We start from the raw sequence: 16,428 nt of genomic DNA on the forward strand, positions 1-16,428 counted from the left end.
TGCCACAATTGTTGCAGTCGTAGAGGTCAAAGGTCAATACGTAAGGTTGTAATTGGTGGATTTCGATCCCATGGAATGCCTTAAAAATTGAAATTTGGCGTCCGCTTCGGAAAAGAAAAATGTGTTGACAAAAACAATTTGAAAGTATAAATTATGGAAACCCAAGCCTATAGACAGGATGTGGAGTTTATCTCAGGAAAAATATGACTGTCACCCTGTCAATAAAACTAGCGTGCTTCTCTGTTTATTCCTGATACCTTCACTGGACCAGCATAAATAGCAGTTTGTATTACATTACAGTTCAACCTCTAATAAAAATACATGTAGTTTAAAATAGCCGATAGTAAATGACTGTAAAAGGAAATTCAAGGGGAATGGTTTTGAGTTCGAAAAAAACCGAGGTCGACTGTAGTTATAAAACGTGTCCTCTATACTCGGTTTGGGAGAATATTAAAGTTAGCAGATGGTAAGTTCTGCGTACTCGAATGAAACAAAAAACAGCTCGCGTCATCCCAGAGTTTTACAGTTTCAAGTATATTGATTTTCTTATTTTTTCGAACTCGGAAATACAGACATTTTCCTCGAGCAAACACGAATTTTAAAATATAAGACGGTTTTGAATTGCTTTTCTGTGCCTGAGACGTCTGCGGTTGCTTTTTTACAACTGCGAAATTTTGCGCACTTTTTGCTGAATTTCCATTTACAGTCCTTGAGTGAGGTTAACGCGCTTATACTCTTTAGAAGGAAGTGTGTTCGAGTGAAAATTCCGACAGGCTCCAGACAAGCGACAAAACCCTATTAATGAATAGGGTCGAATTTCCCGCACTACACTCTTTTAGCGTCACGCAACGCTCGTAGAAGCGTTCCTTGAAATCCAAACAAGAGATGTGCTGTTGTTGTTATTTTGTATCGCACCGCACTCCCTTGGGTGCATGGCATTTCAGGCTATTTGAGGACCCGGTCTCCCACATTTTCAGCCAAAGATATAAATGTTGGCACGAAGGGCCGGGGAGTACTTCCAGAAAAATTGGGTGGGGGTGTGCGGCCCACTTCCCAAAACCCTTACCCTATTTAAGACCGATTTTTTTTTTCTTTCGGGGAGGACGGTCACGGCTGTAACATAGGCTGGGACGAGGTGTCCACAAAACGACACCAGGAAAATTGAGTTAGTTAATGTTTTATTGTTCTAAATCCCTAGACAACGTACAATGTGGAGGGCAAACGTAATTGGTGCCTTTCCTATTTTGACGTGACAACTGTGTGAGATACCTCACGGGGTCATCCAAAGATGAAATCCAAAATGGCGACTTGTCCTGTTGGCATTTAGAATTTCAAAATTTAGAAGTAGCACGTGTCGAGATCGTGACTTAAACGGCGTCTGTGGAGTCACCTTGTACAAAAAAATATCCTCAGCTCAGGTTTGAAACTTTTTTCTTTAACTTTCCATGGCCCTCATTGCAGCGGTGGTGTGGAGTTGAAAAGATAAAACAGATTCAGGAGGAACAGCTCTACACTCCCTGACAGTACCAAAATCTTGCTCTGAAGTCGTCACTACATGAGACAAAAGCCGCTCCCATGGGGGAGTGGGTGATACAACGAATGTGATTGTTGTGACCTGCAGGAAAAAAAACAGACGAAAATGCGAACCAGTTGAGACAGAACTCTTCTTGTAGCAACCCATAGCATTAGGTGGTTGTAAAGAAAAACGTACTCATTTTCATACCTGAATTAAGAAGCTTTTGCTTTTCCGTTGTTCTCGTGTCCCAGCATGCTATGCTGTTGTTCGATTCATCTGCGACGATTACTGTTGAAAAAAAGATTTTGCGGTTAGTTTATAGATACATCATTAGGAAGTTGATCAGTGAACTAATTTACCTTAGTGTATCACTGTATATTTAGAACACTATAAGTAATCCGTAATTGTCTTTTGCCGGTTTCCTTCCCACGCCCTGTGATTGGTTAGAAAATTCGCGCCACCTAGCTACTTGACCAGTCAGATGTCAAACGAAAGACAATCCCCGCTTGATCGCCAAAAGTTTTCCCGCTCTATGTGTAAAGTTACGCGCGAGCTCTCATCGGTTCATTGTGTTGTTTACGTTTAGATATTATGACTGCTTTGGTTCTGGTCTCACGACAGCTCTTTGGCGCTAATAATTAACTCACAGAAATCCTCAGTATGGTTGAAGACAATCTGTGTTCTGTAGTTCGACATGGTCGCTCCCGTGTACATGCTCAATGCTCTGCCTAAGAAGGAAAAAACAAGAAATCTCTTTCAAACTAGGTGTACCAGCAGAGGGTTCCACCTTTGGCTGTGTTTCCTATAGACAGATCAAATAAACTATGTCGGATCCAATGTAACGTTTATTCCTGCGGTTTTCAATGTCGAGAGTTCTGATTTGTTTATTACAGCTTTTTTTTTTTTATCAGCGTTGTAATTGGTTATATTATGGCTTTGGTTTCACTAGCTTGTATAACAGATTAGAATACCATCATAACAGAAACTATTTCAAAATCATACGAACGCAATTGTAATCCGAGACTTGCAGTGTTAATAAAGGGGGTTTACAGGCGTTAAATTTCCTAGGAATGAAAAACAGTTTGTTATACCTCCCAACTCAAATACGTTTTCCGATTGAAGGAAAACGTGTCACGCGTTATGAGTCAAACTCACTAACTCCCTAGGGAAACAACAACTTGAACTTTCGACTCGCACGTGACCAAATCGTGCTCCTTGAAACCGCGCCAAATTTGTGTGCCAGCCGGCCTCAAACAAACGATTTTTCCCCAGTTTTTTTTTTTTTTTTTCCCAGTTTTTGTTTTTCTATTTTTGGGTTGGGAGGTATTGACAAAAGTCACTGTTTCCCGCGGGGCAGTCGTTAAGTGCTTAATACCGCGACCACTACACCTGTTGTCCTGCACGAAGACTTTGCAGGAAACTACAAGATAACGGTTAAATTGATGTCAATTTTACCTGTCGATAGTTCCCATAAGAACACCAGGGAATCTTTTCCACTCGATACAATATACTGCGAAACAAACAGTGAGTAGAGATGAGAATAACTCTCTGAACGAAACATGTTTGCACAAAATCACATCCGTTTGACAAGTGGTGAGGTGAGGGTGGGGAGGAGATAAAGTGGCGGGTGGGGCGGGGGCGAGGAGCTCGGATGACAATAGTCATTAAAAAAAATAATAATACTAAGTGAAGTGAGATATTCATGGACCTACCTTTGCGTTCTGAGAAAAGCACACAGAATAAACCTGAGAGAGGAACACACATGATAACGAAAAATGAGCGAATGACAGTGGAAAAAAAGACAATTGTCTGTGATGTGCGACTGTCTGTCTGACAGGCTGAGCAACCTACCAACCAACTCACTCCGTGAAAAACTGAATGAATGATTAATAAATAAATCGAACTGAGAGCATGGATCACAAATTATTTAAATCTTGACATAATTTATGAGCAAAAACGCCAGACAATAATTATTTTGTCTCGAGAACTACTCAAGATTGCACTAAATTTCCCCACCTACCTCGGCACCATTGTGTGCTTGAGGAAATGTTGCAATGCATTTGTTACTGACTCCATCCCAGATCTAAAAGAAATTGTAACCGTTCTCATCTAAAAAAAGCATCATAAAGTAATGAAATACTGCTAACTTGTATTTTACCTAAGAATGTAACGTTTCTCAAGTCTACCGGTACTAGAACCATATTCTGAGCTTAACTTTATACTCGTGGTTCACGTTCTCGGAAAACACAGAACTTCATCATTTCGCGTTGTTGTGAACATATAGGACGGTTAAGGAATGTACCAAGATCTATAACGCACGTGCAGAGTCTGTTGCTCAGGCCCCAGTTGTTCGAAGGCTGGATAATGCTATCCACCGGAGAAATCGCTATCCGGTGGATACGTGTCAACAAATCAAACGACGCTATCCGCTGAATAGTGATTTATCCGGTGGTTAGCGTTATCCACCTTTCTAGCAACCTGAACCTGTTCATCAGTCCAACCTCGATCCCAGGCTCCTTCTCCGAGAGAGCCTGGGCTCGGGGTTGCATTCATTCTTTTTTCAGGGGGAGGGGGTGGTGTTCTCGTTGCCGTCGGCGTTGTAGTTTGTGCAAACTCCTCAACATAAGGTTTCCATGGTAAAATCACTTGTCTTACAGGTCACAAACATAATGCCTACATTTATACCAGCCTGAGCTTGGCCAAAAACCGCAGTTACTATCTATCACTATCAAGCCTTGCCTACAAATGAAACTGCATCGATAGATATTCGAAGAAATGCAATAATATTCTCTCACCTTTACTGATCCATCTTTACTACAAGATGCATAAAGATTAGCCGACGGTGAATATTTCACCTACAGAATAAAACAATTTTAACACCATTATTATCACCCCTTTAATTTCCAGATATATCAACGATTCAAGTGCAGAAGTATTAGAAATTATGGCAAGAAATATAAAAGAATATTAAACACTGGATCATTGGATAATGCAATTCAAGAGACTTCATTCGCTTAGCCATCATGATATATGAGCCACTATACCATGGTTTACATTCATGGTACTATTTTTATTTTATTTTAGTTTAGTTTTCTACTTTAGTTTTAGTTTAGTTTTCCACTCACGCTAGTTGGATAAGAGATTCATGATTACATGTGTATGGCCAACTCGGCGCTACTCGCCTCGTCGGCTATCTACCATCTCATATCCAACGCGCGCTCGTGGAATAATTGTTAACTAATCAGTACTCACCATATTAATAGGTCCTGTGTGATATTCCCGAGGGTTTGCGGGCACAAAACACTGACCAGTGTTAGTATCATAGAGACGAACTACAAAAAATAAATAAACAAATAAATAAAACAACACAAAGGCAAAAAATACATACAGTGAAATCCTGACTTCTCGAAAGCACGATTTTTATTTAACCTCCCGACAACTCAAGCCATTTGGTCGAACACTTAAATTATCGCGGAGTAACTCACTAGTTGGGTGTTCTGTGCCAACAAGAATGAAGTCTCCTGTGGGATGAAAAGACATAGACGTCACAACCTCCGCCTCCTGAAAAGACAAAAACAAGGAATCTGGTGAAGCACTGTAAGGCTCCGTCCGCACCATGCCGGGGGAATTTGAAAACCCAGCTTCCTTTCTCCGGTTAGGCCTACCGTGAATCGGTCATGGAAACGGAGCTTTTCGAAAACGCTCTTCAAATCGGAAGAATTTGAAAAACGCCGGCTTTGCATTATAGTGTGGACGGAAAACGTTTTGAAAACGGAGCTTTTCGAAAACGATGACATCACAATAACAATGTGATTTTCTTGCAAGAGTTTTCCTGAAACACAAATCCAAAATGACCGGAGAACGTGTGGACGGAAAACATTTGATGCGTTTTCAGAGTGAAAAGTCCGTTTTTAAATTCCTCCGGCTTGTGTGGACGGGGCCTAAAATGAACTCACTTCTTAGAAAAGATTGCCCCGTGTACATAACACTGCTTTCCACAAATACCTAGACAGTTATTAGGAAGTGTAGTATTAATTTACAATAGTCTCTACCTGAATAGCACGATACGCCTTTTTGACTGAAGGTTTAGAAATGTCAAACAACTTGACTGTGCAGTCCTTGCTACCAGAAGCCAAAACCAATGCACTGGGATGAAATTCGACTGCTGTCACTTCCTAAAAAGATAAAAACAGAATGTATGCTTAAAAAATGACACATTGTAAAAAAAAAATGTAAATGTAAATGTAATTTGTTTACCCACTGAGCACCAAGGAGTTCACAAGAACTCGTTCAGAAATGTCCGTGCATTCAAGGATCGAATTGGAATTTGAGAAATGTTGGTTTTTGAGGAGAGGGGACAACCGGAGTACCAGGAGAAAAACCTCTCGGAGCAGAGAAGAGAACCAACAACAAACTCAACCCACATATGACGCCGGGTCCGTGAGGAAATTGAGGAAGAGTCCTGCCAAATAACACAACACCTTAGAACTTCTTTGTCTCAGAATCTAAACTACAGGACCACACTGAACAGAACGCTTACTTCAGATTCATCCAAAATGCCTGGGTGACTCCCAAACAAAAAGGTCCGGAATGCTCGTCGTCTCGATTAGGGGTATAAATCAAGGATTCTCTTCTCACTTAGTGTGTTAATGACGAAACGCCACTAATTTTAGCTGTCAAAGTATCTTCTAGGGTGCAATCGAAGAAATAGTAATAAAATAGTGCTCTTATTTCCGTTTTTAAGCTCGATTTCTGCCGGTCTCTCCAGTCTGGTCTAGTAGCGCGGGCTCCTTTCCTGAACAGGGGCTGGTAATCAAGTCTATTTCGAGCCACACCCAAATTGGTCAGTTTTAGGAGTTAAGTTCAAATTTTCGACCGAGCATCCCCACCTTTTGACATGGGAGTCCCCGCGGGGGCCAAAATGTAGAAAACCTAGTTTGATTATCATTTGAAAAAAAGGCTAAAATCTTCACTAAAGTGTTAAATTTTAATATTATGGGCTAAAATTGCCTTGTTTTACATGTAAGTTAGCTCTACCTCCATGTGATCATAAAGTGTCCTGATAACTGGATGATTCTCTAGATTAGTTCCTCCGCCCTGATCTTGTGTTTGCGGCATTGTGTTCTTGGCGACCATCCTCTCAACATCTAACACCTGACACAAATAAAAACTTTGGTATACGTTTAGAACAGCGGATTGCAGTCCTTTGGTAGGCTGACAGTCTAACTACAATCAGCCGAAAGTTTTACGACAAAGTACGCGCTAGGAGTCAGCCGACAGTTCGCCGACAATTTGCCGACAGTCGATTGACAGTCAGCGATTTGTCGATAACTTGACATTCTAAGCCCTTCAATGAAAGAAGTGGTGTCGGCTTACGTGAAATAACTTGCGCAGCTTACTGCAATTATCTTATATCCAAGCTATTGATCATCACCACTACATTTGTAGATTCAGTATTTGTTACATAACTACACACCTTACCGGATTCGTTGAATGTATTATTTTTATTATTTATCATGTACATGTACATTCGTGTTTAATTACGAAATACCTTAATGGAAGCATCCACAGAGCCAGTAGCTATCAGTCGACCTGAATTAAGCACAAAGAAATGAGCCCTTGATTGAACTTTTTACTCATAAACATTGAGTTGCAAGCTCGAGTTAATCTAAAGCAAAGGCAAGTCTGGTACAGCGTCAAAACATCAGCCACGTGTTTCAACCTCGTTCCCAGAGTCTTTCTTCTTCCCGCCGCAAGAAGAGAGATGCTGGGAACGAGGTTGCCACGCGTTGCTCATCACATTTTGTACAGTAACGTTAAATTTACACACCGTTTGGGCTAAAACTTGCTGTTCTACAGGGAGCTTTGTGAGCTGTGACGTAATACGTCTCGTACATGGCTGCGGGAGGACTGGTACCATGATCTGCAAAATTAAAGTGACACTCGGAATGGAACTTCCTCCTAGAAAACGATTTCGTATCATGTGGATTGTTTTGTTCTCACAACTGGCAGTAGTGATACAATAGATTAAACAGGAAAGACAGTGTTTAACCACATTTCCAAACACCGAGAAAAGAGTTGAATTTACGACGCGCAGCGAAGTATTTTGAGTCTTGAAATGTTTGGAAATGTGGTCAAACGCTGTCTTGAGTGTTTGAGATATCTTCTCAATCGAAACTTAAACTAAGGAGAAAACGGAGAAATAAAATCGTAAAAGTCTAAGCTAATTAAGATCAGATTCCCAAACACCGTGACGGTCATGATTTTTTTATTTAAACTTGATGAACTAATACATGAGTTTGAGGAAATTTCCTTGAATCCTCTGACAGTGGTCATAATTTAATGATCACAGATAGTCTATGGGCAGTGATACGAGTTCAACATATGCTGTTTAAAATCCCGCATCCCGCAACCATTTCCCGTCCCACTCAGACTGTTTAGCCCAATCCCACCCGTTTGGAGTTGCAGTTCTGCGCGTACCGATCGTAACGTGTGATTTTCTGTTTTTAAAACTATTCTGCATCCCGCCAAACTGAGCAAATCCCGTTGCCGCCGAAGAAATTTTATTCCGCATCCCGCCATTAAAAATTTCTGTCATCCCTCATCCCGCCTTCATTTTCACTCGCGTCCCGAATCCCGCCAAACTTAGGTTGCAACCTTAGAATAGTGACATAACCACAATTTTGTAGTCGAGTTTCGTTTTTCACCCAACACTTCTTTTGTGTTGTCGTCACTTTCTTGTGTGTTTCACAACAGACCGAAGCATGGTCAAGCCTTTATTATTCGTTACCCGACTCATTTTTGACTTGTGGCTTACCAAAACTCCTTAACAAATTTTAATTAATACTTGCAATCCAAGTCATGCCTCTATGGCCACACTTAACTTTCAGAAAACAGTGTTCCACGTACTTCAAATTTATTCTGTATCTGTTTTTAAACTTCCAACTTTTAATATATTACACTTTGTACTAAGCTTAATGAGAATCTACATGTACAGATACACATTACATTTTGTAATACTTTAAAGCCAGTTTACTTATCTATGTTATTTACAGTTTTTTGTACACACATTGGACGTGCTTTTTTTGCTGGTCTTGACAAGCCAGCCACAACTGAATGTCCAATTTACCACTAACATACTTACATTTATGCATAAATCTATACAGATAAACCTAAACCATGTATTGTACTGCCACAAAACACTCAGGGACTTTGAGAACACTTAAAAAATTTAAAAGCACTAATTAAAAATTTGTCCTACGCTTTCTAAATTTTCCTTGTGTTCTCAAACTTGTGTCTTGTTTTATGACTATAGAATGTTTAGCCTTACTTATTTGTTAATATAAGCCACAAATTTTAGTCATTGAAGACAAACACTTCCTTGATTTCTTAAAATCTAAGCAAATTGTTCATCCTAATCATCTGCCTAAGAGTTAAAATTAATTTCAAGGAATCTAGATTACAGATACTTTAATATTTTAAAATAATCTTTGCATTTATTAAATTTATGATGAAAACAAGAAACATTATTGATTTGTGAGACAATTTACATGTGCTGAAACACAGAGATATGCTGGATAAACAACATCCTTAATGAAAAAAAGGAAAACAGGTTTTATGTGAACACCATACAAACCACAAAAAGTGTCTAATAAGGATGTTTAAAAAATTTTCCACTACATCAGCAAGCATTCAAGGGGCTCATTCACGCCATTTTGAGCGATTTTGGTCATTTACAAAATTACTTTGAAATTGAAGGAAATCTGAAAATAGTAATTTACTAAGATAGAAAAACACCAAAGAGATAATAATAAACCATAAAGGAACAAGGATGGTTAAGAATGGAGAAGCAACGAACTTGCAAACTTTATGCCAAACTTTTCTCTTTCATTTGACATAGCTCCTTTAACGCAAGGTTTGTCAGTCCCAGGTAAAAACGAGAACAATCTATGTTGTTCTCAGATAAAATTGTGCCTAATGCTGTTTATTTTTCTAGCAGGACTTCACATCGTCAATTTGGAACACTGGTCTCTGCATGGTTATTAAGATGTACAACATATATCTGCTGTCCAACCTCTAGACCCTCAGTTTCAGGAGTCCCCCCCTGAAGCATAACAGAACTGCATGCACTGTCAATCAAACCTTCCAGCGAGAAAGTATCCACTACTTCAGGGACAGAGGAGGGTGTCGAAGTCACTAGGCAGCGAGTTGCAAGTCTGGGACTCTCTCGACCAGACACAAATGAAGGAGTCGCTGCCAGTTGCTGCTGACCATCTGCACTTGTTTTCATTGCAACTTGCATGTTTGCTAATGTAGGTTGTTTATGTGAAGATTTCTGACTCTGTGTAAGAGAAGCAATTTTTGATGCCACTAAATCAGTTTCGGAAACTTTCCTGTCTGGTTTGACCTGAAAGGTTGATGTCATCACTGCCGGAGACACGTTAAACCTTCTTCCACATGACCGAATTAAACTTGAGGGTTGTACATGCAACTGTGTAGAGATTCCCACTGCACTTGCAGTTGTCACAACTGAGATATTTTGAGAGCATGGAAGATGTTGTTTGCCAGCACCATTTTCTAAATATTCCTCATCTTCTGAATCATTTTTGTCGGGTTGTTTCTCATTGTAATCAAGCCCTTTAAGTAAACACTTCATACGTTCCTCGTGTTTCTTCCTGGATCTCAGATTCTTGAAGTAATCACTGACACACTGCTCGGGAATGGCCAGCTGATTGGCTAGGTTTTGCCGCTTCTCAATGGAAAGGTATTTGTTACGATGGTAGTAGTCCTCCATTACTGCCTTGGCTTCTGTTGGAATGTAGCGTCTCTTCTTCTTGGATGGATCATCAGATAGACCCTGACAGACAAAGAAAAGTCTTATTAACCTTAACAGTACCAACAAACAAAAATACTTTCAGAGATAGTTAATGTATTTTAACATCAATGCTGTGTAGAAAGCTGTTCCTCTGATTCTTCAAGAAAATTGCTCCTAGTTGAGTAGTTTTTTGTTCTCATCACCTCTCTGTTTGCAAACATAACAATGCTGATGCGAGAGTAACTAATAATAATTATTACAGAGCACCTACAGTGTATATTTAAAAGTCTATAATTAAAAGAAATTTAGCAAGGTCATTCCCAAAGGAGTTTAAGGAGCTGGACAGCTCATCTTTGTCAGCATTCGACTACATTTTCTATACCGTGGATAACCCATGAGAATTGTTTCTTGACCTGAATGGGATCCATCCAAACAGATAATCTTTATAAGGTTGCCCCAAAATCCAGGTGAATGTTTAATTTGACATTTCCCTGAATTGACTCTACATCATAAAAAAATTAGTCAATGCATGACAACCAAGCCCCTTTAAATCTCAACAATATAATATTGAAAGATACTAGATGCACTTGATAAAAGATTACTTGCCGCTAACAAAAATGCTGCACTTACTATCTCTACTTGTCTTCGTTTCATCCTCTCCAACTTCAACTCCTCGCCTTTGTGATAATAAATCCTTAGGCGTTCTGCCTCAGGTTTCTGAAGGAACTGTCTCATGGTTTCAAAATTCAACCACCCTTTGTAGTGCGTGTGGTCTTGTGGACGAAAAAAGCTCTCTCCATGTTTTAGCATTTCTGACAGATACCCCTGAGATTTTCCAAGCACAGCTTTTGCAAAGACCTCCTGGGAAATGTTGTACTTCACGAGCTCAATTTTAACTTGTTCACAGATGCTCTCTGCATCTAAGACATCCCCAGTTGCTCTGATGGGTTCTGCTGCTGGAACTGACTTAATATCTTGTGGAGGTTCTGTGAATTTCTTGCCAGAAGTAATTCTTAAAATGTGATGCAGAACCACGCTTGCCGAGGGTGAATCATCTTGCTTCTCCTCTGGCTCACTGTCACAATCTTGGTCTACTTTTTGAAGCTCAAGATTGCTCATGAACGATTCATCAGTGGTGGAGTTCTGCCATTCTCCATTCACTTCATCCCCTGGGCAAGCAATGAAATGGAATAAGTCATTGTATACTGAATCAGGCTTTGTATTATGTGTAATTTCAACAGATCCATAAAATGTTAAGACTTTAAATTCAAGCCTCCTTGCTGATTACAATACCTCAACAAGTAGATTTCTTTACTCACTGTACTTTTATCTTAGTGTTCTTTCAAGTGAGGCCTTAAACTACTTTAAAAAAAGTAATCAATATTCCAAGCTTTCACCGATCCACAGCATCATCAGAGATAGAAAATTTTCCTCAGTACAACTATATGTAATAAGGTGTGATGTAACGAAAAATTATACCGATGACACAATGAGGGTGCGTGAGACACTGTAAAAAAGTATTCATTATGTAATTTCTAAGAAACTGACAGGATAATAATCAAGGCAATAGAACAGAAATTTGCTGTTCGTCACACTTGGGAATTAAAGGGTTATGCAAACTGTGATTTAGATGAGTTTGTCCACAGGTTTGGGTTGTCCGCCCTAACAGACAAGGAGATGTCGACTGATATTTCAGCCCACGATACAGCAACAAGTCAAAAAATGTTTAATTACATGCATTAAAACCAAAATGAGACAATTTCACTTTTAATTATCAACATTGATCAGATTTAGAATTTTACACAAGGAAACTTCTCCAAAATAAGCTTTAAACAGTAGAGCTACTTTAGACAAAAAACAACTTTATACCATCTTCTTACCATCTTCTTAGCATGATACAAAAGATTAAAGATTAGAAGCTTTATTTTTTAAAAGGTGTTTTAGTGGACTCCTTGACATGATTTACATCAAATAATATTTTATGACTTTGAATTAATATGTAAATAACCCTAGCATAACTTGGTAGTTGTTTATTTGTATTTTAACACAAACCAAAAAATGACCAACTCTTTATCTTACTAAAATAATCAAGCACTGATTCAGTATACAGATGTTCCATTTCATTCACTTGTTCACTTTCAGGGCTGTCAATAAGGGCCGTAACTAATAACATTTGCTACGGCTGATTATGTTTAATGGGCCCTTGATGTTACAGGTAAACTTGCCTTTAGTTGATACAATTCACTCAAAATGTAACAAGTTTGTTATGGGTGTGAAGATCAAGGCTACAATTGACTCAAAACTTAATGACAGCCCTGCATTTTTACATGTTTGTGTACACATGGTATTTATATTGATATGAACTGTGAAACTGCTTTGCATCCATCAATAGCTGGTGCACAAAACACACCTGGGAGCTGCTCACAACACGTTTCCACTTAGAAGGTTCATAGCTAAATTTACAAGAGGGCAGCAAAGGAGTGGGTTGTAATCCTGTTTCAAGCACAAATTTTATCAAAATTCTTGCATCACAATGGTTTTCTTTCATAAATTCAGGAATCACAAATTGCTTTCATGCTTCGAACATTAATTTTTGCCGTTATCACTTGTCACCCAAAAACTCTTTGGTGCCCTTGTACAAATGGACAAGAAGTACTTGAGCCATTTGTACTGCCAATTCTGCATGAATTTAAATCAATGTCCTTCTAAGCACTACACAGTATGCTGTAAGTGTACTTACAAGTGTTCAGTGATGTTCAGTATATACATCTGTAATTACAGTGGATCAGGAATCCTGATTTTTTGAACCTCCAAGGGAAATGAAAATTGGATTGAAAAATCGGAATGTTAGAGAAATGAGGAGTAAAATTACAGTGTTGGCTGAGGAGAGGGAATGACTTTTGGTTAGAGTTATCAGGAGGTTCAAAAAATTGATGGTTTGAGAAATCAGGATTCCACTGTATGTAACTTCCTATATTAAAATACATCTCCCACTCAATATTACATACCTTCCGGTTCATATTCCAAATCAATTCCTCGACTGGGTTCCACAGCTGGTGTCAGGCCAGGAATCACTGTGGGTTCAGGTTTTACTCCTAACAAAATAAAATCCAGATGTTTACCACATGGTAAAGGAGAAATAAAAAATTATTATCTACTACCAACAAGAAGTTAGTTAGTAATCTCCGTGTCAGGAAACGCAAAGGGCTGCAACTCTTGCTCTCAAACCAACCTTGTCTTGTGCCACGTCCCTGGCTTCAGCCTAGCCACATGTAGCCTTCCCATCCTGTACTGCCAAAATGAAAGGGTTTACATATGAATGAATTTTATTAAAATAATTATGGCATACCTTCTGCTTCAGCTTGAAGTCCGAGATTAACAACTTGGTGGAGTCGTGCCATTGGAGGGCATGCACTGATGATGTTGACAACTTTGGCCAAGTTGGATGCAATAGCTTCAAATCCATCGTACCTGAGCTGGCTGCAAGAGTAGGATTGAACTAAATAATGTGCACAACATTATTAATTTGAAACAATATAGCAATGAATCTATTAAGGAGAGATCCAGGAAAAGCAAAAGGAGGAGATCTGAAGTGAAGATCTCCTTGCCCCCCTAGGAGTACAGACTGAGCATGGCCTTTGCATGCACCAATGATGTGAGGGCAGGCTAAAAATATTTCACATACAGGGTAGGAGAAAATCCAGGGCCAACTGCCTGGGGCAAGTAAATTTTGCTCTTGGGCAAGTTTGGTGGTCCGATGGGTAAGTGAAATTAGCCCCAGCAGCCTTGTTAGTGATAATTTCCAATCAAAAACAATTTCAAAACTCAAGGCTGTAAGATGAGCAAAACAATGAGTTGAAAGGATGGATTAATTTAAAACCTTAACATACTGTGTTCTCGTTCTTCCTCTGTTATAGTTTATTACTGATTAGAGACAGTACCTAGTAAATGATGCAGTTGATAGGGCATGAACATTACGTGTGTATTTGGCAAGTACATGTTATATTTTCGTGTGGGCAACTGAAAACTGAAATGTACTGGCCCACTGGGCAACTGGATTTCACTTTTTTTTTCCTGCCCTGAGGTATAAAAAGAGACAAACAGCCTCTTGGATCCCTCCTCTAGTTCTGCCATTGTACATATGAAAGTAACACGCTCTTCATTGTTACTTAAAATCATGTTTTCTTGAAGTGCTCTGACCAAATGTCATAATAATTCTTAATTCTGAACGACTCACTCAAAACTTAAGTAACTGTTGATACAGAGACACATGTGTATAGACCACGTTGGGTTTCCCCAGGATTAAACTTAGTCGACAGACAAATGTATGGGAAACTGAAAACTGAACATCAGATTCATAAAGAAGGACTAATTTTGTACTATGTTCTCTCTACTTTCAAACTGATGGCCACAACTATAAAATAATCTATTTGTCAGATGGTAAGCTGGTCATTTCCGCCTTTGTACTGCCTTAAATTTTGCATTCCTTATTTTGTGTTTTTACCCAATGAACAATAAATCCGGCAAGAATATTGTCATTGTATGCGATACCACTGGCTCACATACTGGAAAGTGTCCCTATTTTATATCTCCTTTTCGATGGCAATTTTTTCCATAACTATGCAGGATTGAAAACACAGGGTTTTCTTGTATTTATTTTTCAATTCAAGCTTAACCTTGTAAAGGAAAAGTAAAAATAGAAGCTTAAGCTTAAGTAAAGCTTAACATAGTTCATCCACGTTTTATTTTTCTTGCACTTAATTCAGCTAAACTAAATTAGTGATCCTAAAACCTGAGACTTCTTTCCGGAAAATTTAACTTAAATTATTTCTGAAATGTTCGGTTCAACTCGAAATAGAACAAACACAAGCGCAAAATCGAACATAAGATCGGATCAATAAAGACGTCCAAACCATCAAACTCGTATCAAACGAGTTAATACTTCTTGAGATCCACTTCACTGTACTACGGGACTACAGAACTGAAATATTCAACCAGAAGTAATACTGCAGCGTTATTTCTAATTTTTTGTAACCGAACAATCGAAATACCCCAAGGATTCTACCGTGTTCTTAGCTGAAAGCCAAACAAAAGTCGCCATCTTGTTTTTTTTCCTGCCAGTCCACGAGAAGTTTTATAGAAGCATGAATTATATTTCCGTTTCACATGACCGCAACACACAAGAGAAAAAAAGAGGACTAAGCTTTCAGAAACCTTTCTCACCTTATCATCAGCTTATATAAGTTTTCTCTTTCCTTCAAGCCATTCCGATCCGCCATTGCGAGAGATAACTGAAGTTGTCAAAAAAAAGAACGTGCTTATACCGACTCTTTAGCGACGACTTCTCGACCGATGGCGATCAATTCCGAAGATGTGCCGAATCCCTAATTCCCGGAGAAAGACCGAAAAGGAAAATTTTGCTAGATATTTGAAGAATTTTTTAAAGAAAGTTCCATCGACTCACTGACCCAGCGTTGTCTCAAAAAATATTGCAGCAATGTACGAGATCAATTGATTTTCCAAGTGTAATGCTGGATAGCTTTGAGGCAAGCGACGCGCATTCGCGCAACGTGGAGGCTACGGGCAATTTCTCCCGCACCACTCACATCTCGTTCCAGATTCTACTCGGAACGCTAAAACAGGGACCAGAACAGGGACAGAGCTTGTCAACAAATCACAGGTACACATGTAGCAAGTGGCTGATGATGAAGGTATGTGCACACGATGCATGTATTCTCGGTCACGCTTGCGCAGATGATCAACCAACCTACAATGGTTTCATTTGTGGCTTAGCGCGGGTCAAGCGAGTTTTGCAAGCATGCAATACAATGTAGCCTGCGAGAAGACTGAAAGAAGGAAACTTTATTTTCAACTTCTTCCCTTTTTCCTTTTGCACTTTCTTTTGCCACGAAGAGGGGTTAACACACTAAAGAAAAAATACTGATTCTTTTTGTTTTGCTTTTGTCTGCTTTTTGCCCTTTTTGTCTGCTCAGTAAAGCGAAAAAGTTGCAGTTTGCCCATTGCTGAGGAAAATACTTTGTTTCCATGGTACTATAGAACCTTAAAAAGTATTATCCCGTCAAACTCATTAACATCT

At 39.1% G+C, this 16,428-nt stretch overlaps 1 protein-coding gene across 2 annotated transcripts; it reads right to left on the reverse strand.

Moving 5' to 3' along the window:
- Positions 1–344: 344 nt before the first annotated feature.
- On the reverse strand, positions 345–16,335 carry LOC145482136 (cleavage stimulation factor subunit 1-like). Of its 2 annotated transcripts, XM_081460741.1 has the most exons (16): positions 15,555–16,322; positions 13,681–13,811; positions 13,340–13,426; positions 7,347–7,439; positions 7,068–7,108; positions 6,554–6,670; positions 5,569–5,691; positions 5,002–5,077; positions 4,769–4,848; positions 4,312–4,371; positions 3,537–3,599; positions 3,229–3,261; positions 2,972–3,026; positions 2,164–2,244; positions 1,724–1,804; positions 345–1,615 (listed from the first exon to the last, which is right to left on the reverse strand). In XM_081460741.1, the coding sequence occupies exons 1-16, from the start codon at positions 15,608–15,610 to the stop codon at positions 1,509–1,511; spliced, it is 1,284 nt and encodes a 427-aa protein (XP_081316867.1). In that variant the 5' UTR covers positions 15,611–16,322; the 3' UTR covers positions 345–1,508. The 2 variants fall into 2 exon arrangements, with proteins under 2 accessions (XP_081316867.1, XP_081316866.1); XM_081460740.1 differs by lacking the exons at positions 345–1,615; positions 1,724–1,804; positions 2,164–2,244; ... (8 more) ...; positions 7,068–7,108; positions 7,347–7,439 and adding exons at positions 8,737–10,373; positions 10,962–11,500 and having other exon boundaries at positions 15,555–16,335.
- Between the last annotated feature and the right edge of the window lie 93 nt (positions 16,336–16,428).

Source organism: Orbicella franksi, chromosome 3, assembly GCF_964199315.1.
Source record: "Orbicella franksi chromosome 3, jaOrbFran1.1, whole genome shotgun sequence".
Classification (NCBI taxonomy): Eukaryota; Metazoa; Cnidaria; class Anthozoa; order Scleractinia; family Merulinidae; genus Orbicella; species Orbicella franksi.